Source organism: Salvia splendens, chromosome 6 (genome assembly GCF_004379255.2).
Source record: "Salvia splendens isolate huo1 chromosome 6, SspV2, whole genome shotgun sequence".
NCBI lineage: Eukaryota > Viridiplantae > Streptophyta > Magnoliopsida > Lamiales > Lamiaceae > Salvia > Salvia splendens.
Window position 1 is genome coordinate 32377636 of NC_056037.1, and position 26031 is coordinate 32403666.

Here is a 26031-nt window from a genome sequence, read left to right on the forward strand (position 1 = left end):
ACACATAAAAACTGCAAGCGAGGGAATAACACCAGTTGAAGGGGCGGGAACTATAGAAATTTTCCCTAATGTTCACATTCCCAACTGCCTCTATGTTCCTAAACTGTCCCAGAAATTAATGTCAATCAGTCACGTGACGATGAATTTAAATTGTTCTCTGCTGATGCATCCAAACTTCTGTATGTTGCAGGATAACTGGACGGGGAAGATTATTGGACGTGGCACTGAGCATCGTGGGCTCTACTTTGTGGACGAGATTGCTCGACAAGATGGTGCGGCGATGCTTGCTCACGGGTCCACTAATCAAGATACTTGGCTCTGGCACCGTCGGATGGGCCATACCTCTCCGGGTTATTTGAAATCCTTATTTCCTAAACTCTTTGTTCCTAGAAATTTTTCATGTGAAGCTTGTGTTTTGGCCAAGAGCCACCGAAACTCTTTTAAACCAAATGATACTTGTGTTGACACTGTTTTTCCCCTGATTCACTCTGATGTGTGGGGCCCAGCGCCTGTAGGAACTAGTTCTGGCTTTCGATATTTTGTGATATTTGTTGATGATTGCAGTAGAGCTACTTGGGTTTATTTCATGCAATATAAATCGGAAGTATATGATAAATTTGTGATGTTTTATAAAATGGTTCAAACTCAATTTCAGACGTCTATCAAAATCTTGCGATCTGACAATGGGGGGAATTTTTAAATAGCTCCATGACAAATTTTTTTAGTGAAAAGGGGTTAGTACACCAAACTTCTTGTTCCCACACACCAGAACAAAACAGGGTAGCAGAACGAAAAAATAGAATCATCCTTGAAATGACCCGAGCCCTCCTATTTGACTCTAAAGTACCCCCATCCTTCTGGCCTGAAGCTATAGCCACCTCTGTTTACCTTCTTAATCGACTTCCCACTAAAGTGCTAAACCGAAAGACTCCTCTAGATCATCTATCTACCTTAACTAAAGTCCCATCAGCCTTATCCTTACCACCTAGGACTTTTGGTTGCTCCGTCTATGTGCACGTCCCGAAACACGAAAGACATAAATTCTCCCCTTGCGCAATTAAATGTGTTTTCTTGGGATATGGGGTTAACCAGAAAGGCTATCGGTGCTATGACCCCAAGACCAAACGAGTCATTACCACCATGAACTGCAACTTCCTTGAAACCGATTTTTTCTACCACCTTAGGACTCAGGGGGAGAGTGTGAGACAGGGGGAGCCGTCTGTCCAAAATGACTATGACTCCCTTCGGTGGTATGTGCCAAGTACCTTTGATTCGGACCCAACAGAGCAAGTTGGCACTGTTCATGAGCCGATCCCATCTACAGAGACGATGCCGACAACGCGCGCCTCTGATCCAACCGTAACGGAATCCGAGGTAATATCTAGTAATCCTGAAATTTCAGATATCACTCCTAACTCACTTGATACAGAAGAAGAAGAGGATACCACTATCGATCAGGATACAGGGCAGTACGTACTCCCTCCTCGGAGTACAAGAGGGGTTCCTCCAAAGAGATATTCGCCAGAACGAATAGGAAGGAAGACCAGGTACTCGGTAGCAAACCTTGCCAAAGCCAATATATCAAAAATGGCAAGAGCATTCCATACGGCACTGTGTGAGGAGGAGATCCCTAGAACCTTTGAAGAAGCTGTCAAAGTTAAGCACCGGAGGGAGGCAATGCACGTCGAGATGATGGCACAGAAAAGAAACGGCACCTGGGAAGTTAGCCCGTTGCCCAATGGAAAACACACAGTTGGCTGCAGATGGGTCTTCACAATTAAACGGAGACCAGATGGAAGTATTGATCGATACAAGGCACGGTTAGTAGCAAAGGGGTACACACAGACTCAGGGAGTGGATTATTCGGAGACATTCTCCCCAGTTGCAAAAATGAATACTATAAGAGTCTTGCTATCTATTGCGGCAAATAAAGACTGGCCACTACATCAGTATGACGTCACCAACGCCTTTCTTCACGGAGAATTGAAAGATCCCATCTATATGGAGGCACCACCAGGGTTCACAGAAGAATTTGGAGAAGACAAAGTGTGCAAGCTGAAGAAAACACTGTATGGGCTGAAGCAATCCCCGAGAGCTTGGTTCGGGAGATTCACGGAAGTAATGAAGCAATATGGCTATCAACAGAGTAACTCCGATCACACACTTTTCATCAAACGAAGAGGAGAAAAGATCACCTGCCTAATCATCTATGTGGATGATATGATCATTACATGCGATGATGCAGAGGAGATAAAATACCTTAAGGGACATTTGGCTACAGAATTTGAGATGAAGAATCTAGGAGATCTCAAGTACTTCCTTGGGATCGAAGTGCTCAGATCGGGAAAGGGAATCTTCATTAATCAACGGAAGTATGTTCTCGATCTCTTGACAGAAATAGGGATGCTCGAGTGCAAACCCGCAGATACTTCAAATAATTAAAGAAGCAGCGTCAACCGATCGAGGAGGATACCAAAGGTTAGTAGGGAAACTCATCTATCTATCCCACACTCGACCGGACATTGCATATGCAGTTGGGGTTTTGAGTCAATTTATGCACAACCCACAAGACGAACATTGGGAGGCAGCACTTAGAGTAGTGCGATATCTGAAGGGAACCGCTGGACATGGAGTGTTGTTCCGAAAGAATGGACATCTCGACATTCATGGATACACTGATGCAGACTGGGCAGGGAACCCAATTGATAAGCGATCGACAGGAGGATATTTCACCTTTGTGGGTGGAAATTTGGTGACTTGGAGAAGCAAGAAGCAGAAAGTAGTGGCTTTGTCAAGCGCAGAGGCCGAGTTCCGAGGCATCAAAAGTGGACTCACTGAAATACTGTGGCTTAGGAGAGTAATGAAGGAACTGAATCTCGAGTCACAGAAAACCTGCAAGCTACTGTGCGACAATAAGGCAACGATAAGTATCTCAGAAAATCATGTGCAACATGATAGAACCAAACACGTCGAGATTGATCGACACTTCATAAAGGAGAACCTTGAAGAGAAGATAGTAGAAATCCCATATGTGAAATCCGAAGACCAACTGGCAGACATCTTGACGAAAGCCGTACCTGCAAAGAACTTTCAAGAAGTTTTAGGCAAGTTAAGTTTCAGAAATCCCGTTACTTAACTCGAGGGGGAGTGTTGGAAATCATGGAAGAAATCAAGGAATATTCTACAAAGATTGCATGAAATCAGACATGGAATAGAGAAGATTTCTAGCTGATTGATTAGGGAAATTGATTGAGGAAAATCTTACCTTGTATAACCTTTCCTTAGTCTATATATGATGTAACATTGTCATTGTGAATATACATCAGAAATATACCTTTCTACAGTCATGACGCGAGCCTAGTGGTAATATGCTCTTCTAACATAGCGTTCTTCCAAAACAATTTATCAACCTTGTCAACGGAGGAGCAATCCTACCCCCAAAACGACGTCGGTAGTTGTGCCCGTTGAAACCCGCCATCTCGAGCTGTAGAGGACTAAAACAACAGGCGATCTATCTGCCAGAGATGACATCTTCTTCTACGAGTCAAGAAAATTCTGTTTCGACAATTCCACAAAATTTACTCAATAACACCGAATCAAAGTGAAATTCACTAACAATCTCTTTTTTATTTTTTGGCGGGCAAAATCAAATGATGATTGGAGCATGAGTCGATTGTATTCTTCAACATGAAGTATTTTGAGGAAGCAATCACTAAGGGAGAATGGGAGAACTTGGATAAGTACGTGTTTGAGTTCACCAAAGTTGAAGACATCGAAATCTCCATGGAAATTATCTACAAGATTAGAAAACCACCAAATTTATGCCCCCAATTTCCTCAATTTATCGCAGAATTTTTCGGCTTTCCTTGCCTGCTGGGGCTGCTCGGAAATGTCTCTGCCGACTGCTCCTCCGCCTCGAGCGGCGTCCTTTACAACGCTCTCTTGCCACTGGATCTCCCCCCTCACCCGCATCTCCTTAGAGCATCCATAATAGGACGCCTAGCCAATAGCCTAGCACTATGACTAACCAAAAGCACCTCATGTCACGTCATTAGGACTTCTCACAGCCTGCCACATCATCAGAACTTCCCACAGCCCAGTATAGGCTAGCACTAGGACTAGCCGACACCATAGCCAAGTAAATAAATTGACAAGTACGATTAATTAATTTTAATTGTTGGTGTTTATCAAATATTAAAAAAATGAAGTGCAATGAGTTGTAAATATAGAGTATAAAAAATATTAAAAATAAAAAAATCAGCTAGCCGATCGCTTGTCCGCGCAATAGCGGACTAGCGATCGGCTAATGGTGCTAGTCCGCGGATGAGAGCTCGTTCGTCTTCGGGGCGTCAGCCTAACGCAATAGCGAACGTCCCCCACGCCCTTCCCGCTAGCCTATGGCAAGTCCGTGTTGATATCCCCAAGGTTTCGAAAATGTCAGTTATGGTTCAAAACTGCCAATTCCGGTTCCGGAAAATCTCGAACCAGAACTGAACTGTGTACTTCGCGGTTACGGTTACGATTCCAGTTCTAGTTTCGGTTCCGAACAAGCGATTTTCCGGCAGTTTTTCGTTGTTAGGTTCCGAACCGCCAATTTCCGATTTTTTGCGGTTCCTATTCGGTTTCACAATTTTTCGATGGTTTTTCCCGGTTTCAGTTTGGAACTGCCCGGAACCGGCGTTTACGACACGGTTTCGGTTCCGGAGTTTTGGAAGCCGAAACGACCCATTGTTCCAAAAGTGGCGGGTTGGTTCCATAATAACACTATAATTATGGCCTTATGGGTTGGATTCGCATGTTATGATAATTCGTTAATAATAATAATAATAATAATAAATATATATAATAATAATAATAATAATAATAATAATAATAATAATAATAATAATAATAATAATAATAATAATAATAATAATAATAATAATAATAATAGTAATACTTCCTCCGTCCCATAAAAATATGTGCCCTTCCATTTTTGTCCGTCCCACAAAAATATGTACATTCCATTTTTGAAAAAGTTATATCAATTAAATAATATAGGTCTCATTATCCACTAACTCTACTATAACTACATTCTTCTCATCTCTCTTACCTTACCATACCATACCATTTTCATTCTGTCTCTTATTTTACCAATTTTGTCTTAATTCTCGTGTCATATCCATTACCTATATTTTTATGGGACGAAGGGAGTGGTAATAATAATAATAATAACAGTAATAATAACAATAATAATAATTATAATAATAATAATATATTTTTATTACTTTAGGATTATTTTTTAAGAGCAGCAACAAGTCGCCATTCGGCCTTATACTCTGCGCCATGTGCCCGTGCAAAACTCAGGCCATTTTTTTGGCAGAATGTAATAACAAATATCAATGCTGTCTCTTTTCTTGAATCTATAATCACAACTACAATGATCAATCATCATTACTTCCTTCCCAAACATTTAGGAATTAGACAAATTAACAAGGGGATGAAAAAAATTAAAGACCAAATCTCTTGATTTACTGCTTGTGCATTCTCGATTCGGGAGAGTTAAATTGGAGTGGTGAGAGTGGCTGTCTCAGCATATTCACATCACTTGAATCAATCTTCTTCTCCACTGGGCTACTCATCTTGGGGCTGCATTTTCTTTTCCCCTTCAAACCACAAGAAATTCAAACGACATTAATATATGAACATAAAATGTAATCAATCAATTAAATCCCCCCTAAACATAACATATATCCTATACCTTTCCAGAAGCAGTGCCTCCACTTGAACCATTATTGTGCTTTTCCCTATAGCATTGCCTCATCAACCTTTTATTCTCCTCGTTCAGGACGTTGTTTTCTTCAAACAGGGCATTCACCTGAAAGTACACATATGTCTGATTCTTGCAGGTGAACTTACTTATACGACAACATGCCGGCATGTAAGTTGTACTGATTTACGTACCTCCTCTTCAGCTCTACGAAGATTAATAGTTAGATGGTCCTTGTCTTCCTCTAGACTTTTCACCTTTGCTGCTAATGCTACAGCTTTCTGGGTTAAAGGACTCAAGCTGGATGAAATTAGAAGTTCAGTCAGAGTTTGGAACGACTATAATATTATAGCTGAAATCACATATACTTAACAATATTGATTTGCAGAATATATCCCACCTTGTCCACAATGTCAGTAACTTGTTGCAAACTTCAATCCCCGTATGTGCCTCTAGGAAGCTATGAGCTGTTGACACAATTTCGTCCTTGCCAAACATAGCAGTGAACAGTGAATTGACCAAACGATGTTCCTCTTCTGTATTGGTGGACTTGCCATCCTTTTGCCATCAAATTAGACAGTGTGTGTCAGTACCAGAAGGAAATTTCCAAGATAAAAGTGAAATAGGAAACTCCCTCAAAGAGCAGCATAGCATAATTTTATGTCACCCAATCACACATCGAGATGTTTATAATACAAGAGTTAATGGTATTCCATAACTAGTAGATTGGGAAGCAGCCCATAAACCAGCTGAAAAGGAATAGATTGGGAAGCAGCCCAAAAAGGAAGGAAGCAATTATGCAGCTCAAAATGCAGCCCAGTAAAGGAATAAAAAACTCCGTTGGTCACTCAAAAAGTTTTTCAGTTATGAAAAAGGTATCCAGAATCTCAAAAGTCATGAGTTCCATATCCAGCTAAATTGTACAGCATTAGTTTCTCTCATATACAGTGCATTTTGCAAAGAAAACCAAACCAAAACAAGTCCCTTTCCGGCAACGAAATATCTTTTAAGTAAAAAAGGAGGCTCTCTAACAAAACCTTATCCAGACTAAAAGCTTGATGCAACTATGGACATGCTTTCAGAATAAAAAGTAGTAATTCTGTATTAACATGACTGCTTCCTAAAAACTTGAAATCTCAATTTTGAGGGAGAGTCATAGAGTTTGGAAAATCTTCAGTGCAATTGAACTGACCACCTAAAAAAGAAAAAAATATGCCTAAGAAAGAAAGGAAACATATACCATTGTCTGAAGTCGAATTGGAGAGAACAGCTAAAGGACTTTTAAGGGACTCCAATTAATTTACTAACAGGTTCTGATCATGATACGTCAAAGTTATGTTTTAAGAATTTGTCAATATGTGTTTAGTATATATGATCAGATAAAGCAATGAAAAGTCCAGTGAAACATCATTACATTATAAAATGCACCTCCATGTGCACCATTCCAACTAATATAAAGAGGTACGCAATTAACAAAAACAGCCTTCTTCTTGGTTGTTCACTAAAACCATTATAGGCTCAAATATTTTCTGGTAAGGATCCATTTAGTGAAGTAGGCAAGAAACCATGACCTAAAATGAGAAAACATAGGGGGTATAACAATTAACAAGGAAAAGGTGTATAGGAGGAGGCAGGTAATACATGTGAAACCTTCCCTGACTCACAAAGAGGAGAGACTAGACTTGAAAAGTAACAAAAAGAGACAATACTTATAGTTCACCTCAATCGACCAGTAAAACTCAATAAGATTGTGAACAAGGATAATGATATGGAAAATCTAACATAAAACACAGAGTAATGTAGATATGTGATGGATCCGCGAATTTTTGATGGTGATGAATGCAGGAAAATGCAGATTACGACACAGAGATTTACGTGGTTCGATTCACTGAGGTAAATCTACGTCCACGGGAAGAAAAGAGTGCAGAGTTGTATTGCTTGATCTGTTTTCTACAGCTTACAATACAAACTTGCTATATGATCTTTTATGTCTAGAGAGCTTAACCCTTGTCTATCAGATCTAAGTTCTATTTATATATTGAACTAAGATCGTGGCTTGCATCACCACCCTAAGTCGTGGATGTCGTGTAGGTCATGGCCTAAGATCGTGGATGTAGCGTAGGTCATGGCCTACGATCGTGGCCTGAGTTGACACCACGTGGTAGTGGGTGTGTTGGAAGTTGTGGAAATCCTGTATGGGTCCACTAACTCCTTGTTCGGTCGAATACTGAGACCGAACTGCTTTGGTTGCCGATCTGAGAGTAGAGCTTGATTGGTTGGCTTTTACCGAGCTGTAGGCTGAGGCCGAACTCTTTGGTAATGCCGAACTCATACTCTTCCTTGGGCTTTGGGCTGATGGGCCGTCATTGCTGTTGGGCTTGTTTAGTACGCACGACCGAACTGCTTTGGTTGCCGATCTGAGAGTAGAGCTTGATTGGTTGGCTTTTACCGAGCTGTAGGCTGAGGCCGAACTCTTTGGTAATGCCGAACTCATACTCTTCCTTGGGCTTTGGGCTGATGGGCCGTCATTGCTGTTGGGCTTGTTTAGTACGCACCCCATCACTACCCCCCCCGAAGGGCGAAGTGAATCACTTCGGCGAAGTGAGTCACTTCGGCATTCTGGATAAAGGCAAGGGGGAGGCTGATGTCAGGGGACGTGCCTTGCACGTGACTGCATTAAATGCGACAGTAAAATCCGGCCGTTGAATCCTGAAAAGGTGGGATTCGAAACGGTGCGACGATTTTGAAATCTTCGCCGAATCTGATAAATACCTCCTTTCTTCATCATTGAAGCACTTTTGCGACTGCTTCTTCTGCACTCTCTCTTTTTTGCGAAAATTCTCTCTCCGCTTTCAAGAATTTCTTCAGACTTTCTTCACCTTCAAAAAGTAAGAAAAATGTCTTCTTCTTCTTCTTCGGAGTCGGGTAGCGGTAGGAGAGGCGGTAAGGGGTCTTCTGGCCGGAAAGAGTCCGGGGAGAAGACCGTAGAGTATTTCCATAGTATTTTGAGTAAGGATACTGTGATATCCCTACCCGAAAAATACTTTTTTCCTGGGGGGAAGGCGGTGGTACCTGACGGTGATCATAGGGCTGACTCCCCGCCGGAGGGTTACGCCACCGTGTACGAGGCCTGCTTAGAATGCGGGCTTCGTTTCCCCCTCCCTTCTGCCTTTATAGATTTACTAGATTTTTTTCAGCTTCCTTTAGGCCAGGTGACTCCGAACTCTTGGAGGCACTTGTCGGCCTTCGCTGCCGAACTCCGTAAGTTAGGAAGGGATTTGTCTTTGAAGGCGATCCTTAAATTCTTTCAATTTAAGAGGAAGGGGTCTTGGTTTTACTTGATCCCTGTACAGCCCTTTAGGGCCTTTTGTAAAACGAAGTGGCCGAAGTGGCAAAACCGCTTCTTCTACTATGATAGGACCGCGGCTCCTAGTTTTCCCTGGAGAGGGCCGAAGTCCGTTATCCGTCATCCTCGGCCTGAACCGTTGGACGAGCTCGATGGCGAGCTCAACAAGATTCCCATAGTTAGGAAACAATACACGGAGTCTGAGCTCGTCAAGGGCGACGTCGTGTTCGACATCTCGTCTTCGGACGAAGAGGCCGAGGGTGAGGATTTCTCTTTATCTTTATGCTCTACTGCTTTAACGAAGAAAATCTGACTTTGTTGTTTTTTTTTTTTTTTTTTTTTGTTTTTTGACAGTGAACTTGCTGCATAAGGCTATCCGAAAGTCCTCCGAGCTTGTGGAGCCGGAGAGGCAGAGAGCCCCTCGCTCGGCGTCTGAAGCCGAGAAGAATCCGAAGAGGCAAAAAACCTCTTCTTCGGATCCGAAAGAGCCGGAGCCGTGTTCGGCTAAAGGGAAGGGGAAATTTCATGAGTCTCCAAGAGTGCCGGGGAAAGACCTGGTCATCTCCGAGGTGGTTGCAGACATCCCGGAACACGTCCCTGAGCCTTTTCAATGGCCGACGAATTTTGTGGAGGTAAGCTTTCTGACTTGGCTTCTTTTCCACATTTTTTGATGGCCATTCTGTTGAGTTTTTTCCTTGTTCATCTTCAGAGAGCCAAGCTCGTCTCCGTGGAGCTCTCCAAAGCATCCCACGACTACGAGGAGATGCGGAAGAAGTTGCATCTTGCTCGTAGTCTGGCCGAACAGGCTGAGGCCAAATTTGAGAGGGCCCGAGCTGCTAGGATCTCGGCTCAGGATGAAGCCCGGTCAGCCAAAAACCAGCTCATCATCCTGCAAGAGCAGACGAAGCACCGGGAGGCTCAGAAGGAGGCTGCCGCCGTGGCTGCCCAGGGGGAGGCTCTCCGTGTTTACACGGAGAAACTCTTTTTGAGCGGCCAGTTCTCGGCCTTTGTCGGTAGTCTGGTAAGGCTAATTACCGATAAGGGCGAGCAGGGGGCCGACGTCGTGCTGCCTCTGTACAGCCGAGAGATAGCAGCTCGGCTTCAGAATCTGCCGCTCCTTGAGGAGCTCGCTTCATCCTCGGTCCTGCTTTCTGCAGACCGAGTCCGGAGTTGTCGAGCTGATCGGGACGAGAACCTGGAGGCTATCTTTGCCTCCGTGGGACCCGTTTCACCCGCTTCGACTTACAACGGAGAGGGTGAGGCCGAGCCGCTGGAGCAGGAGGCCGAAGTCGAGCGGGCCGGGCATCCGGAGAAGGAAGCCGATCAGGAGGCGGAGGCGAGGCCGGCAGGATGCGAGGCCGAGGCTGAGGTAGCTCAGGAGAAAGAAGCTGAACCAGACCGAGGAGCCGGAGACGAAGCTGGCGGAGTATGATTTCGTCTCCCTTCTCTTAGTCTAGTTTCTTCCTTGTAAAATGGCCTTGAAGCCCTCCTAGTGTAAAAAATTTTCCTTGTGAATGAAAAATTCTCTACACTTTTCTTCGTATAGCTTTTCGTACTCGCCTTTATTCCTGTTGTATTTTACTATCTGCTCGGTACAGCTGCCGAACTAATATAGCTGCTTTGTACTCAAGGAGATGGAGATACTTCACTGGAAACGGCTGTACTCTTCGGCTTTAGACGAAGCTGAGAAAAGAGCTATAGCCGATCAGACGAAGAATGACGAGCTTCTGGCTCGTTTAGTGAAGCTGGAGGCCGATAATAAGGACTTAGAGTCCGATAAGAAGGATCTGGAGGCCGAGCTGAATACGACCATTGCTGAGAGGACTGCGTACGAGGATTACATCCGTGTGCGCGGGGGAGTGACCATATCAGATGTTCAGAGTCGAGTTGACGAACTGTGGGAGGAATATCATGTACTCCGGAGGAACAATGCGCTGGAGAGCTCGGCTTGCCAACAAGTTGTGAAATCATTACGGCGCTGGGCTTCTCGGTACGACATCATTCTTTCCCGGCGTCCCTCAATCGAGAGATTCCTTAGGCATTTCCCGCCAACAGATGCTCGCACTCCAGATCAAGCCTCTGGTTCCCTTGTTCAAAATCCTACTCCAAGTCAACAACGAACTCCGGAACAGCCGGAAACGTCAAGACGAGAACGGGCTCAGGAGCAACCGGAATCGTCAAGACAGGGACGGACTGAAATTCGCCGAGGAGTTGTGACTATGAGCGAGCAAGATCAGCAGATGCTTATTGCAGAGACTCTTCATCGCCGAGGGGTTAGAGCTTCTGGGGCTCGCGGAAGAGGTGTGGGGTCGAGGATAGCATCTCGTCGACCTGCTTATTCTTCATCTGCTCGGAACAACCGAACTCGGCTTCCAGAGGATTTTGCAGATAGGTGGCTTAACTTTAGCAACCGAGGACAGTAGAATAGTCCTTTGTAATGGCGTAATGCCTTCTCGTAGGGGAGCTGAATTGTCTGCCGAACGAGATTTAATAAATGAAATTTTTTCCTTTCGCTTTTATCACTGCTTACTTACAGTTCTGCGAAACAATTTCATCGTACTTGTCCTCGGTCTTATGAAGTAAACTTCTTTGACCGGACTTGGTCCTTGGTCTGATGAAATAAACATCTTTGACCGGACTCGTCTTTGGTCTGATGAAATAAACATCTTTGACCGGACTCGTCTTTGGTCTGATGAAATAAACATCTTTGACCGGACTCGTCTTTGGTCTGATGAAATAAACATCTTTGACCGGACTCGTCTTTGGTCTGATGAAATAAACATCTTTGACCGGACTTGGTTTGTGTCCTAATTTGGCGAGTTTTATCGCTCGGATCGGACTTTCCGTTGTCCTAATTTGGGGATCGGACTTTCCCTTGTCCTAATTCGGCGAGTTTTATCGCGTGGATCGGACTTTCCCTTGTCCTAATTCAGGCAAGTTTTATCGCGTGAATCGGACTTTTGTTGCAGTTCGTTTCAGACGAAGTGCTTGATTCTTAAGCTGAATTGTGGTCTTGTATCCTCTTTAGAAGCTTGGACTTCACAATCGTTGGCTTATTGCAGTTCGTTTCAGACGAACTGCTTGTTTAAGCTGAATTGTGGTCTTGTATCCTCTTTAGAAGCTTTGACTCACAATCGTTGGCTTGTATATGTTCTAAGAAGGGGATCAGCCTTCGAAGAACAAGATACCTCAGTAACATTTGTAAGAGACGACACGCACAGAGACAGACAAAACACACAGACAAAACGCACAGAGACAAACAAAGACCAAGCAAACCAAAGAAAGCACATTGACCGAACAGGACTCAAGACTGACTGGACTGTCTCTTACAAATGGAACTTTTTGAGGTTGGAAACGTACCATGTTCGGGGTACTTGTGCTCCTGACACGTGAGTCAATTTGTAAGACCCTTTGCCGAGGACTTCTGACACCCGATATGGACCTTCCCATGTGGGTTCGAGTTCGCCCAGCTTTTCTGCTCGGCTTACTTCGTTGTTTCTCAAGACGAGATCTCCCACTTGAAATTGCAGCTTTTTCACCCTTTGGTCATAATACCGGGCTACTTGCTCCTTGTACTTGGCTGCTTTTATGCAGGCCAATTCTCTTCTTTCTTCGGCAAGATCTAGTTCGGCTCTCAGTCCGTCACCATTCATTTCTGAGGAGAAATTGAGTTCGGGGACTGGGTATGCCGATCTCAACCGGAATCACTGCTTCAGTGCCGTACACCATCGAGTTCGGCTCTGGTGTGACTTCGGTCATTTCGCCTGCCTCTGACTCCGGCTGCTGTGATTGCTATGCTTGATGGTGCCGAACTGATTGCTCGGCACTTTTAAGCGCAATCTGCGAACACACTTGCTCTTTTTCGATCACCTCGGATGACCGCTATCCCTCCTTTGGTGGGGAAGGTGTTCGGCGAGGAAGCCTCTGATCGCTATGATCGGGCTTCTTTTTGTCTTCTCTAGATGAGCTGTCTAAAGACCGTTTTCGACGGTCTGCCTCATCGGCACGAGAAAACTTGTCCGCAATGTCCCACATCTCTTGAGCTGTTTGCGGACTGCATTCCACGAGCTTTCTGTAGAGAGCTCCGGGCAGGATTCCATTTTGGAATGCCGAAATGACAAGTAGATCGTTGAGATCATCTACTTGTAGGCATTCCTTGTGGAATCTCGTCATGAAGTCGTTGATCTTTTCGTCGCGACCTTGACGTATAGAAAGCAGCTGAGCCGAAGTGATCCGGGCTTCCGCTTTCTGAAAGAACCTCCTGTGGAAAGCCTCCATTAGATCTCAGTAAGATCTAATGCTGCCTTGGGGGAGGCTATCGAACCACCTTCTTGCGTTCCCGATAAGCAGCTCGGGGAACAGCTTGCACATATGGACCTCATTGAGACCTTGGTTCGCCATATTATACTGATAGCGTCCCAGGAAGTCATGAGGATCCACCAACCCGTCATAAGTCATCGACGGAGTTCGGTAGTTCTGTGGAAGGGGAGTTCGGGTGATATCGTCCGAGAACGGAGTCTTCAATGCTCCGTACATGGCGAACCCGACATCTCTTCGGTATGGAGGAGATGGAGATCTCCTGTGATTCCGGTACCGAGGAGGAACAGGAACATGTCGGGGTTGAGGATTCTTCTTCCTGGAAGACACGGCACTACTGCGGTAGTGACTTTCATGTCTGGATGAGGAAGGAGAACCCACCGTTTTCGTCTTCGGCTGTTGGATCTTTTGCAGGAAGGCTAAGAACTCATCCTGCTTCTCAGCCAAGAACAGCTTGACAGCCTCATTCAAATCAGGCTGCTGGGAAGACTCGGTGTGTGGACCTTTTGAGCGGCTTGTTCCTTCATCGTGAAAACTGGAAGTAGATGTCTCCCGAGGCTGTTTTCCGGACCTGCGGGCTGGACTAGCTTCCTCATGGTTTTCACGAACGGTATTACGGGTAGTGTGTGATCTGGTATGCATTTTTTTGGGGTGGAAAAAGGGTCAAAAATTCGCTTTATCACAAATTTGGTTCTCTGTTTCCCACAGACGGCGCCAGTGATGGATCCGCGAATTTTTGATGGTGATGAATGCAGGAAAATGCAGATTACGACACAGAGATTTACGTGGTTCGATTCACTGAGGTAAATCTACGTCCACGGGAAGAAAAGAGTGCAGAGTTGTATTGCTTGATCTGTTTTCTACAGCTTACAATACAAACTTGCTATATGATCTTTTATGTCTAGAGAGCTTAACCCTTGTCTATCAGATCTAAGTTCTATTTATATATTGAACTAAGATCGTGGCTTGCATCACCACCCTAAGTCGTGGATGTCGTGTAGGTCATGGCCTAAGATCGTGGATGTAGCGTAGGTCATGGCCTACGATCGTGGCCTGAGTTGACACCACGTGGTAGTGGGTGTGTTGGAAGTTGTGGAAATCCTGTATGGGTCCACTAACTCCTTGTTCGGTCGAATACTGAGACCGAACTGCTTTGGTTGCCGATCTGAGAGTAGAGCTTGATTGGTTGGCTTTTACCGAGCTGTAGGCTGAGGCCGAACTCTTTGGTAATGCCGAACTCATACTCTTCCTTGGGCTTTGGGCTGATGGGCCGTCATTGCTGTTGGGCTTGTTTAGTACGCACGACCGAACTGCTTTGGTTGCCGATCTGAGAGTAGAGCTTGATTGGTTGGCTTTTACCGAGCTGTAGGCTGAGGCCGAACTCTTTGGTAATGCCGAACTCATACTCTTCCTTGGGCTTTGGGCTGATGGGCCGTCATTGCTGTTGGGCTTGTTTAGTACGCACCCCATCAATATGAAACTACACATTGTTCATGTATGTTTAGTAACTCTGAGTCTCAGACAAGCTTTTGAAGGAATTCAGCTGAACATTTTTCAGGGCTAGAAGAACTGGGAACCAAAAAAATGAGAATTTGAAGAGGACATAAATGTATCAAGTGATTCGCTACCATGGAGTATTGTTTAGAAACTAAAAATAAATAAACCTAGAACGAATCCACAAATAAAAAAATGAAAAAGAAGAATTAAATCAACGAAAATCAAGAAATTAAAATTACCAACTGCGGGGATTGACACTTGTAGAAATGCAACTCTTCCTCCAATATCTTTTTCTCCTCCTCTAAATCACGATTCCGTACCTCAGCTTCCTTGGCTCTCTCGTCCGCCTCGTTCGCAAAATCCATCAAAGCTTCACGATCGTCGTCATAGAGCGAGCACTCTCTCTCCCACTTATTGCACGCCGCCAACAGATTAGAGCATTCCGTCGCCAATTTCTGGTTTTCCTCCACAAATTTCTTCAAAGCCACCGCACTCATGCTCGCCTCAGCCTGAAGAACAGAAGCAGGAAACAATTCCTTCTTCAAAAATCGAAAATTCCGAAACTGAAATTCGAGGAGAAGCAGCAAAAACAAACCCTAGATCGTTCAATGGTTTCATCTTTCTGTTTTAGCTTGGATTGCAGAGAGAGATACTGGCGACGGAGGTGAGTCTGCGACGCTTCGACCGCTCGAAGTTTAAAAAGAAGTGCGTCGGTGGAGACCGTCAGACCGACGCTGTGATCGATTGATTCTCTTATGTAATCATCAGTTTCTTGGGGGATTTCCATGTCAAATGGATTTCGAAATTGGATCTATGTAGTATTGTAGTAGGATTGCAGAGAATTTGAAATGGGAGGGATTTGTCACTCAAAATAGCCGTTTGTACTCTTTGAATAAACAATTGTTTTTAATACTCCGTTGTTAGGTTTTAGTGATAGCATGAGTTAGTTTTATGTAAACATGTCAAATCTGAATAAAAACTTGAATACTGTTGTCTAGGGGTTTTAACAAAAGGATTAAAATAGCTATTCCCTTTGTCCCACGAAAATATACTTTTGGAAACGACACGAGTTTTAACTAAAGGTAAAATAAGAGAGAAGTTTAAAATACATTGAAATAATATTAGTAGATAGTGAGACCTATATTACAAATGATAAAATAAGAAAAAAGTAGAAAATGTAGTTGAAATAGTTTTAGTGGAGGGTGGGACACATAAATGATAAAATAAGTGAGAAAAATACAATTTTCCATGAATAGATATGGACTATATATATGCAAATATGCGATAGATTACAAATAGGAAATGTGACTATTTCATTCGTTCCATGGTAGTTGACTCATTTTTTTATAATTCCAGATTAGTTGAGTCTTTTTCCTTTTTACCAAAAAAATTATTCACTTTTATTTTACTCTTTCCCCTACTTTTTTACTTTATTCTATTCATACTTTATTTTTTTATAACTCCATCCGTCCCAAGTAAGATTACAAACTTTCTTTTTTAGCTTGTTGCAACTAAGATGACATATTTATATTTTTGGTAACTTTTTCTCTCAAATTAATACATTCACTATTTCTCTCTCTAAATTAAACACATTAATCAACAACTTCTAAAATCATGTACTGGCTAAAACATGTATCAATTTTAACCAGAACGGAGGGGGTATATAATCTTTAAACATTAAGAGCATCGGCAATGGCGGATCTCCCGCCGGACGTCGGACCGGCGTGCCAGATGTCCGCGCGGGACGTCCGCCATTAGGCACGAAGACACGGATGCGGACGTCCGCAGTAGATGTGAGGTATCCGAGGCCTTCCGACGACGTCCGTCGGGACGTCCGCCATTGCGGTACCACGACGGACGTCCCGATTTTTTATTTAAAAAAAACTCTATATATACAACTTTGGATTGTAATTTTTTTAATTATGTATTTTTTTAAAAAATAATTATGTATGTTTTTTACTATTTAAATAAAATCGTTGCATTTTCCCCGTATTAGTGTCGAAATTTGAATTCCGTAAATTGCATATTTGTGAATTTTTATTAGTGTGGATGTCCGTCGGGATGTCATTGGGGATGCCCGCCATTGTGTAGTGGGATGTCCTTATGACGTGGCAGTGCAGTGGGAGGTCCTTATGACGTGACATGAGGTGTTTTTGGGAAGTCCTCCGGGACATCCACACCATTGCGGATGCTCTAATATCTTACTACATTTTATATAAATAGAAATGTGATACAGACCAAACAGGAGAATTCATCCCAAAAGACTAGCCTGTTAGGAGAGAGAACTCGTTTAGTCTATATACCCTACATCAGTTGTTCTCACAACCGATTTGGGAATTGAGTCCGTAACATTCGACCCTCCTTTAAGGGCCAACGTCCTTGTTGGTCAACAGCTGGTTCTTTGCTAGACCACCACTCCGTGGGCCACCACTCCGAGTTCTCGTTGGTCACGACGGATTCTTTGCCCGGCCACCACTCCGTGGGTCACCACTCCGAGCGGTTCCAAACGCACTCGTTGGTCACGGCGAGTTCGTTGCCCGGCCACCACTCCGAGCCGTTTAGGCTCTCAATGAATGCACCAATTGATACAGACCAAACATGAGAACTCATCCCAAAAGACTAACCTGTTAGGAGAGATAACTCATTTAGTTTATATACCCCACATCAGTTGTTTTCACAACCAATGCGGGAATTGAGTCCGTAACAAAATGCCTCAATCTTAAAATGCAAGGATTCTTGGATTATTAAAGTTTAAAAACAATGTAAATGAGATTGCAAGAAAGGAGAGCATGGACTGAACTTGTACTTGTATCTACATATTATTCTTGCCCCTAAAAATATAAACTCTTTTTCTTTTGGACATTTTTCTTCTTATCTCTTTTTACTTTGTCAATTTGTATGAAAATGCTTTCTTTTTTTTTTTTTATCTCTTTTTACTTTGTCAATTTGTACGAAAATGCTTTCTTTTTTTTTTTAATCTCTTTTTACTTTGTCAATTTGTATTAAAATTCTTATACTCCAGTTTATAGTGACTTTATTGTCCGATATATTGTGATTTCACCAAAGGCTGCACACAATATTCCTGAATAAGGACAGTGCGCTCGTAAAGATGTTCCATGGCTTGAAAAAGGTGAGCTCCGATATCACTTTCAAGTTTGAACTAGGCAATAATTCACAAAAAAGGAAAAACTGGAGATTTGATTTCCACCCTGTCAATTGTGGAAGGATTAAGGAAGGTACTAGATCAGAGAGCGGAGTTTTGTTTTGTAGCAGAGCATACAGGATGATAGATAAGAGATGAAGATACTTAAAAATATTGTAAAAAACCCTCCTAAAAAGTTGTGGCTGCAAATCCCTCCTAGTTTACTCGTAGCCCCACTCTCTTCTCCAATCGCATTCACTCCCCTCTTTCTCTCCCTCAACCAAATGGTCTGCCTTTTGCCTTTTACTACTGCGCCTTCCCCTGCTTTGATACTCCCATTATTAACTCCAGGCGAATCAAGATTCATTCGGTATTTAATTCTTCACCGCACGTTTGTAATTAGGCGTTTGTCGGGATTCCGATTTGAAAACTGAAGAGATTTAGGCCATAGTTGCTTGTCGAGAATTCTGCAATCAAGCGCCAATTGAATTAGAATTATAGTTCCTGGATAGCACACCGAGTTTGTGCCCTTGTGTGTGAGTGAATTTGGGGGGGTTTTATTGATTGGATTTTGTTGAGAAAAGATGGGAATTCCCGGAGGTGGATGTAGTGTAGTTTGGTTCAGGAGAGATCTCCGGGTGGAAGATAATCCGGCGCTGGCAGCGGCGATGAGGGCGGGGGCGGTGGTGGCTGTTTTTGTTTGGGCGCCGGAGGAGGAGGGGCACTACTTCCCTGGGAGGGTCTCGAGATGGTGGCTGAAGAATAGTTTATCACACCTTGATAGCTCTTTGAGGAGCCTTGGCACTCCCCTCCTCACTAAGAGATCCACTGATAGTGTTTCTTCTCTTCTTGAAGTTATCAAATCGACTGGTGCTGCTCAGCTGTTTTTCAACCATTTATATGGTAGTCTATCTATTTACGGAATCCTATTTTTGTTTAGATTGTTGCATATCATCATCTAGCCTAGAAAAGTGACTGTATTCATATTTCTTTCTCTGATTTTGGTTTAGAAATGTTTAGTTCATACTTTTAGATCCCCTCTTGTGAGAGGAAACCATAGTTTTGAGCATGTTTATGGGCAGAGTTATGAGACCTTTGTTGTTGTGTATTCTACCGTTGGATGCTATATCACTTTATAAAGGGTCTGTGTGCTTTATTTTTGCTATTATTGTGTCCTGACCAATATGATATTTCTTTGAATGAATCTGGATTTGGATTTATGAATGCTTAGTTTAGATCCCTCTTGTGAGGGGAAAACATCGTTTTTCAGCATCTTTATGGGCAGAGTTATGACACTTTTGTTGTTTGTGCTGTACTGTTAGATCCTATATCACTTGTAAGGGATCACCGGGTAAAGGAAGTCTTGACTGCTGAAGGCATTGCCGTCCGTTCCTTCAATGCAGACTTGCTCTATGAACCATGGGAAGTTCTTGACCAGGAAGGTCGACCATTCAATACATTCTCAGGATTCTGGGACAGATGCCTCAGTATGGCGTATGATCCTGAAGCTCCTCTCCTCCCGCCTAAGAGGATTTTTCCTGGTACTACTCATTTCCAAACTTATTACCCTATCATTATATTCTTCAATATCATCTTATTAGTTGGTCAGAGCTGATTTGAGGCTTGCATACTGCTTTCCTTTGTAGTGAACTGCTATAGGTTCATTAGTGGAAGCACTGCATCTATCCTCTAGTTTGTAGTAGCATCCTTATCTGTTTCTAGTTATAAATCTTTCTGAGGTTTGCAGACAAGACATTGACAATGGTTGAGGCGCTGGTATTGAACATGTTGATTTGTCAATGTGCTCTTCCAATTGTTTCCATTGTTATACTTCTTTCACAGGGAGGTGATAGATACTGTTGAAGTGAGCTTGAAGATTACTCGTTCCCCTCGAGTGACAATAGTTTGCGCTGAGTCTTTCGTCTATATTTTTCATCTCAGTGGGTTGGGGGATACAGTGAATTCAAGTTTGGAATAGTTAAAAAACAACCTCGAGTAAGAAGTGCCAATATACATGAAATGTTGATTGAAATTGACAGAACAAGTACTTGGTCAAAAAAAGCCTGTGTGTAATTCAAGCAATTTTTTCAAGTAGTAAAAAGTATTGATGGGTTTATAGCATCAAGACCTGCATTTAAAACTTGTTGGTGGTGACTGAGGGGAAATTTTCACTTTCTAACTATTACAACCCGTACCATAAAATAAAACTGATATTTGGGTGATAAATCTTATAAAATCAATTAACTGTCAGATGTAAGGCTTCCTATGGCCATTGATTTCAAATCCACGCTGACCAATCTTTATTTTAAAAATATAATTGCTCTGGAATGATTGATCACAAAAGAAAGAAAATGGTGCATCTTTTGTGCTTGATTCCGTAAAAAGTGAAACCCCATTTCCACATGTCCTGCTGTGTGAGTTTTGTGTTTGTAGTATTACCTAGCCATTTCTTTCAGTTGCATAATAACATCAATCCCTTGTGCTAATCTGCTCAACGTTGTCCACCTCTGATAGAAGTTGTTCCCCATGTTCCCTGTGAAATTCTATGGAGTTTAGTTAGTATAGTTAATTGGAGAGAGTTTTTATATTTTGTAGTTAAAGTCAAGTTATGAGTCTTTAGGACTTTGTTATATAGAGGGCTTATGTTCCTGTTTTAATTGTCAAGAAATGTAGTACTCTTTTTTCAGCATGTTGCTGCTGTGGCCCTTTTCAGAGGAGCAGCCTCCCGAGATAGTTTATCTTTTAATTGTTCTATGTTCCCTGTTTCGTGTTCCTATCCTGTTCCCGTCCCCAGTCACCATCGAATCTCTTCTCTATCAATTGGTGCGGTGAACGATTGTAACACACGAAACGAAGACTCGCGTTTAGAGGCTTTAGAGAAGGCAACGGAGGATCAAGAAGCTTGCACATCGGTGATCAAGTCGAATATCGATACACTAAGTGATGACTTTGATGCACCGGCAGCCAACACCGCTTCCCTGAAGATGTTGCTCGGAAATTTGCTGCAACAACCTGGGCTGCAGGCTATGCCTTTGACAGTTCCGCAGCCGTAACCCGTCCAAGTGTGGCAGCCCCAGAAACCTTCATTTCCTGCCCCGCCTCCGTCCAGTCACCTTTCCATTACCAATTTACCGGGCCAAATGGATTTTCGGCTAGAAACATCAAACATGCCCTCCGTCTCCAACAACATCAGGAAAATTCTCCCATCTCCTGTTATGGCAATGATTCTGCTGCCGCCGCCCCTTTCTACTATTACCGGAACACTGCCAGTTCCTTCCCCTGCTCTTAAACCCCATTGTTCCTGTTTGCTGTGGCACTTTCAACACCAGCCGCTGTCCAAATATCTTGCTTCCCACCTCCACCATATGTGCCGTCTGCTCTTGTGAGCATGTGTTCTTTCGCACCTCTGCTGCACACCATGTCTTTGTTGGTGTACCATTGCTTCTGTTGGATGACCTTGAATGCGCTGCAGATTCCGCTGCACAGGGCTGCTTTGCACCGTTTTCTGTCTAATGCGGTTCAGCGCAGTCCTCAGCCTTGAGGGAAGGTTGTTTCGACAAGTGGAGTATTGATAGAGGACGTTCCGCATGTTCCCCCTGGCAATACCTTCCATTATCTTTCCTTAGTTAATACTCCACTTATTATGTTTATTAGTTATTTGTTTATAAAATACGGCTTATGTTCCTATGTTTTATTTGTCAAGAAATATCGCATCTTTTTCAGCATGTTGCTGCTGTCGCCCTTTTCATAGGAGCAGCCCCCCCAGATGATTTTATCTTTGAATTGTTATCTGATCTGTATTTCCTGCTCCTATCCGTTTCCATTCACCATCGCATCTCTTCTCGATCAACGTCCATGTAGAGAACTGCACGTCCTCATTAATGTATTTCTATCAATGCCAATGTTAATATATTCTTTCCAATTGCCTTTGGCTAAAACCTAAGTAGTGAACTAACAAACTAAATGTTATTCTTTGTTAAAGCAATTGTCTTTTACAAGTTTAAGTCTAATATGATATTATTCAAACTGCTGCTTGCTCTCATCCAGGTGATGTGTCAAGATGCAATCCTGACACTTTAGTATTCGAAGATGAGTCAGAGAAAGGAAGCAATGCCCTTCTCGCTCGGGCCTGGTCCCCTGGCTGGAGCAATGCAGATAAAGCCCTAACAACCTTCTTAAATGGACCCCTCATAGAGTACTCCAAGAATCGTCGAAAGGCTGATAGTGCCACGACCTCATTTCTATCCCCCCATTTGCATTTTGGGGAAGTCAGTGTTCGTAAGGTTTTCCATCTTGTTCGCATTAAGCAAGTTCTTTGGGCCAATGAAGGTAACAAAGCAGGTGAAGAGAGTGTAAATTTGTTCCTCAAAAGTATAGGGCTGAGGGAGTATTCCAGATACATGAGTTTCAATCATCCGTACAGCCATGAAAGGCCGTTACTTGGCCACCTCAAGTATTTCCCTTGGGTTGTGGACGAGGGCTACTTCAAGGCATGGAGACAAGGCCGGACTGGATATTCTCTGGTGGATGCTGGTATGAGGGAGCTATGGGCCACTGGATGGCTACATGATCGGATACGTGTTGTAGTCTCGAGTTTCTTTGTCAAGGTTTTGCAGCTGCCTTGGCGATGGGGAATGAAGTACTTCTGGGATACCCTGCTGGATGCAGATCTTGAGAGCGATGCCCTTGGTTGGCAATATATTACTGGAACACTTCCAGATGGTCGAGCGTTTGACCGCCTTGATAACCTACAGGTCCGTACTCGCAACTTTTCTTGATGCTTTTGGATGCATTGACAGTTGACATTAATCTGGACTGCTGTTTCTGTCTCTTATATTATAGTAAAAGTTGTAAAAAACCTCTCTTTTTATTACCCATATCATTGCAAACATAGATAAACAAATGTTGACATGGAAAAAGCCTTTCTATTTTGGGCAAGCGATTTTCCTTACATGTACATGTGTATATCGATTGCATTTCTTTGAATTATTGACATGTGGTTAAAAGCCTGGTCACTGTGTGATAGATGTTCGAAGAATTTGACATACCCATGACTGGTGTTTTACTGGCACCTTGACTATCTATGCTTTTACTTTGTGCTTAAATTTCCAAACATATTGGATTTTCTTAAAGATGCCATGATCAGTGACAGGCAAGGCGTCCCTAAACTTGTATTATATAGCTCCATGCTTCTACCTGGTTAAGTTGCTCTAAGGGTCTCAGTGTCTCGCACATTTTTGTTGGTTCTTTGCTTTGCTCCAATTACTTGGAGAATTTCCAATTTGATGAATTCAACAAAGCAAAGAACTGTGTTTCTATTGTGTTTTGATAGATTGAGGGTTACAAGTTCGATCCAAATGGAGAATATGTTCGAAGATGGCTCCCTGAACTTGCTAGATTGCCGACAGAGTGGATACATCATCCATGGAATGCGCCAGAAAGTGTGCTACAAGCTGCTGGAATCGAACTTGGTTCGAATTACCCTCTTCCTATAGTCGAAATAGATGCTGCAGAAGCTAGGTTGGAAGAAGCACTTGCACACATGTGGCAGCAGGAAGGGGCTTCACAAACTGCAATCGAGAATGGAATGGAAGAGGGCCTTGGAGACTCGTCCGAATCCATTCCTATTGCATTCCCTCCGGACACAGACATGGAGATGGACAATGAACCTATCAGAAACAATCCTCCAAATGCAGTCATTCGCCGCTATGAGGATCAAATGGTACCAAGCATGACTTCTTCTTTCATCCGCGTTGCAGATGAAGAGACGTCAGTTGATCTCAGAAGCACAGGCGATGATAACAGAGCTGAGGTCCCTTCAAATGTAAACCCTGTAGAGGAGCTGAGAAGAGAACGACTCGCCCAAGCTATTATCCAGACAGGTAGAACGAATGATGGTTTCCTACAATCCAATTTCGCAAGAGGTCGTAGAAATTCTGAAGACTCAACAGCAGAGTCATCCAGTAGCACTAGAAGAGAGAGAGACGGCGGGATTGTCCCAGTTTGGTCCCCCTCGAATTCCACGTACTCTGATCCATTCCGAGGTGAGGACAACAGCATTAGCACCAGTTCGTCTTACTTGGCTAGGCATCCACAGGCTCACCAGCTATTCTGAAAGGCAGCTTTCTCAAACAAGGTAAAAGCTACATTCTTTGTGGAGTACTTTTTTTATATCAATATTTTTTAAAAAAAAGTGCATTTACCATATGAATATCCATATAGCTTGAGCTTCAATGTTGAAACTCCATTTTTTTCTTTAATGGGGGTACTTGTCGATTTTAATGCAGATCCGTACACGAGATTCTACTCGCTGACAAAAGCCTGTTCATATAATTGTCTTGTTATTAAATAACCGGGAATGGTTGTTGAAGGATTCGGGCAATGGGATCGGGCTCCCAAGAGGTAAGAGGTGCGCGATTGCCTGTGCTGTTTTACTCACTCTTATCAAAGTGTGCAACTATTCTAATTTGGTAGGTTACCATGTATAGTACATATATCTGAATATATTGTTCCAGAGTTATGATTTGGTCGTATATGATATGAAGGTGTAGTATAAAAGTGAGATAGACAGACCGTTATTTATTCCTCATGTATATACTCAGGATATGTTTTTTTGTATTAAGCTGCTGCTACATTTTATCTTCATGATATTTGGTTTGGTGTTTATATGTTATCAGACGTAGGGCATATCTAATATTCAGATTTTTCTTTAGTATAAATACAAGTGAGATCTTTGTCTCAAAAGGTGAAATATTAATGTTAATAACTGTTGTCCGCATTGACAATTTTTTTGTGATGATTGTCATTTGTAATGATAATTGATAGTATTTGTTTAGTAGAACAAAAATACGAACATTTAAGTGAAAAACAAGAAAAGTGAGAAATGCAAGCTGTATGTTCAATTTCTCGAATCGTTTGTTTGTGTTAACATGTACATTCATACCAAGGCTAAATTATCCATTTCTCCTATTTGTTAATCATGGTAATCTAGGTTTATATTGATTTTCTCGTAAGATCATTTCTAATCATATTATACCAACTGGAACCCATTTCATTTTTAAAAGTTATTTGACCTCATTCTCATTCGTATCCTCTAGAATATTTCATATTCACCTACTTTTTACACATTTTTTATTATATCTACATACACTTATTTGAATTATCCATTATTCCCACAAAACTTTATAAATAATTTATATAAATTAAATAATTAAATAAAATTTTCTTATTAATATATTTATGTAATAAATATAATTTATATTAAAATTTACACTAACTTAAAAATTAATATACACTAAACATGCTCCAATAAAATTAAAACATAAATTGAAACACATTTAAAAATATCACAATTACAAAAAAAATACACAATATGCATATAAAATAGCTAAAATTCAAGACTCGAAATTTGTGTATTGTTCTTACAAATAATCAACTAGCTCATTTTAAAGTTCCATATGGACATTTTTATTTTTTATTGCGCCATATCAGGTCAAATACGCTTGAAATCGTCCATCTTCATTTGTTGTCATCTCAACTTCTGGTTATGGCGCTTGTCTAGCACCTTCAATCGGAGAACTAAGGTCACACTCATCTTCAACAATCACGTTATGCAAAATTATACATCTAATCATTATGTCACACAATACCTCTTTATCCCAGTTACATAATGATCCTGCTATAATTGTGAAACGTGATCGGAGAACACCACATCTTTTTATAAAAAGAGCTCAATAGCAAGAACAACCAAATGACGATGCAAATAGAATATATTCTTCGTAATTCGATATTGGAGGACCAATTGGTTCTGATCTACTCGATTTTTAAATTTTGTTTTCATTTTGTTATTGATTAGTTCTTCGTGTTTTAATTCATACTCTCCCCCCAAGGGTATGCACTATTTCCTTTTTCGTCCGTCCCACAGATTATGAACATTCAATTTTGGAAACTCTTTCTCTCTAATGAGGTGAGACTCATTCT

At 42.3% G+C, this 26031-nt stretch overlaps 2 protein-coding genes across 2 annotated transcripts; one reads left to right on the forward strand and one right to left on the reverse strand.

The window, feature by feature from the left end:
* Window positions 1–5235: 5235 nt before the first annotated feature.
* Window positions 5236–15827, reverse strand: LOC121807015 (centlein-like). The gene is made up of 6 exons (XM_042207199.1): window positions 15505–15827; window positions 15149–15418; window positions 6150–6307; window positions 5944–6049; window positions 5741–5857; window positions 5236–5645 (listed from the first exon to the last, which is right to left on the reverse strand). Exons 1-6 carry the CDS (start codon window positions 15694–15696, stop codon window positions 5511–5513), a joined length of 978 nt encoding a protein of 325 aa, XP_042063133.1. The 5' UTR covers window positions 15697–15827; the 3' UTR covers window positions 5236–5510.
* Window positions 15828–17981: 2154 nt separating this feature from the next.
* LOC121808304 (cryptochrome-1-like) lies at window positions 17982–24696 on the forward strand. The gene is made up of 5 exons (XM_042208716.1): window positions 17982–18954; window positions 19374–19592; window positions 22099–22805; window positions 23384–24187; window positions 24339–24696. Exons 1-4 carry the CDS (start codon window positions 18636–18638, stop codon window positions 24164–24166), a joined length of 2028 nt encoding a protein of 675 aa, XP_042064650.1. The 5' UTR covers window positions 17982–18635; the 3' UTR covers window positions 24167–24187; window positions 24339–24696.
* Window positions 24697–26031: the final 1335 nt, after the last annotated feature.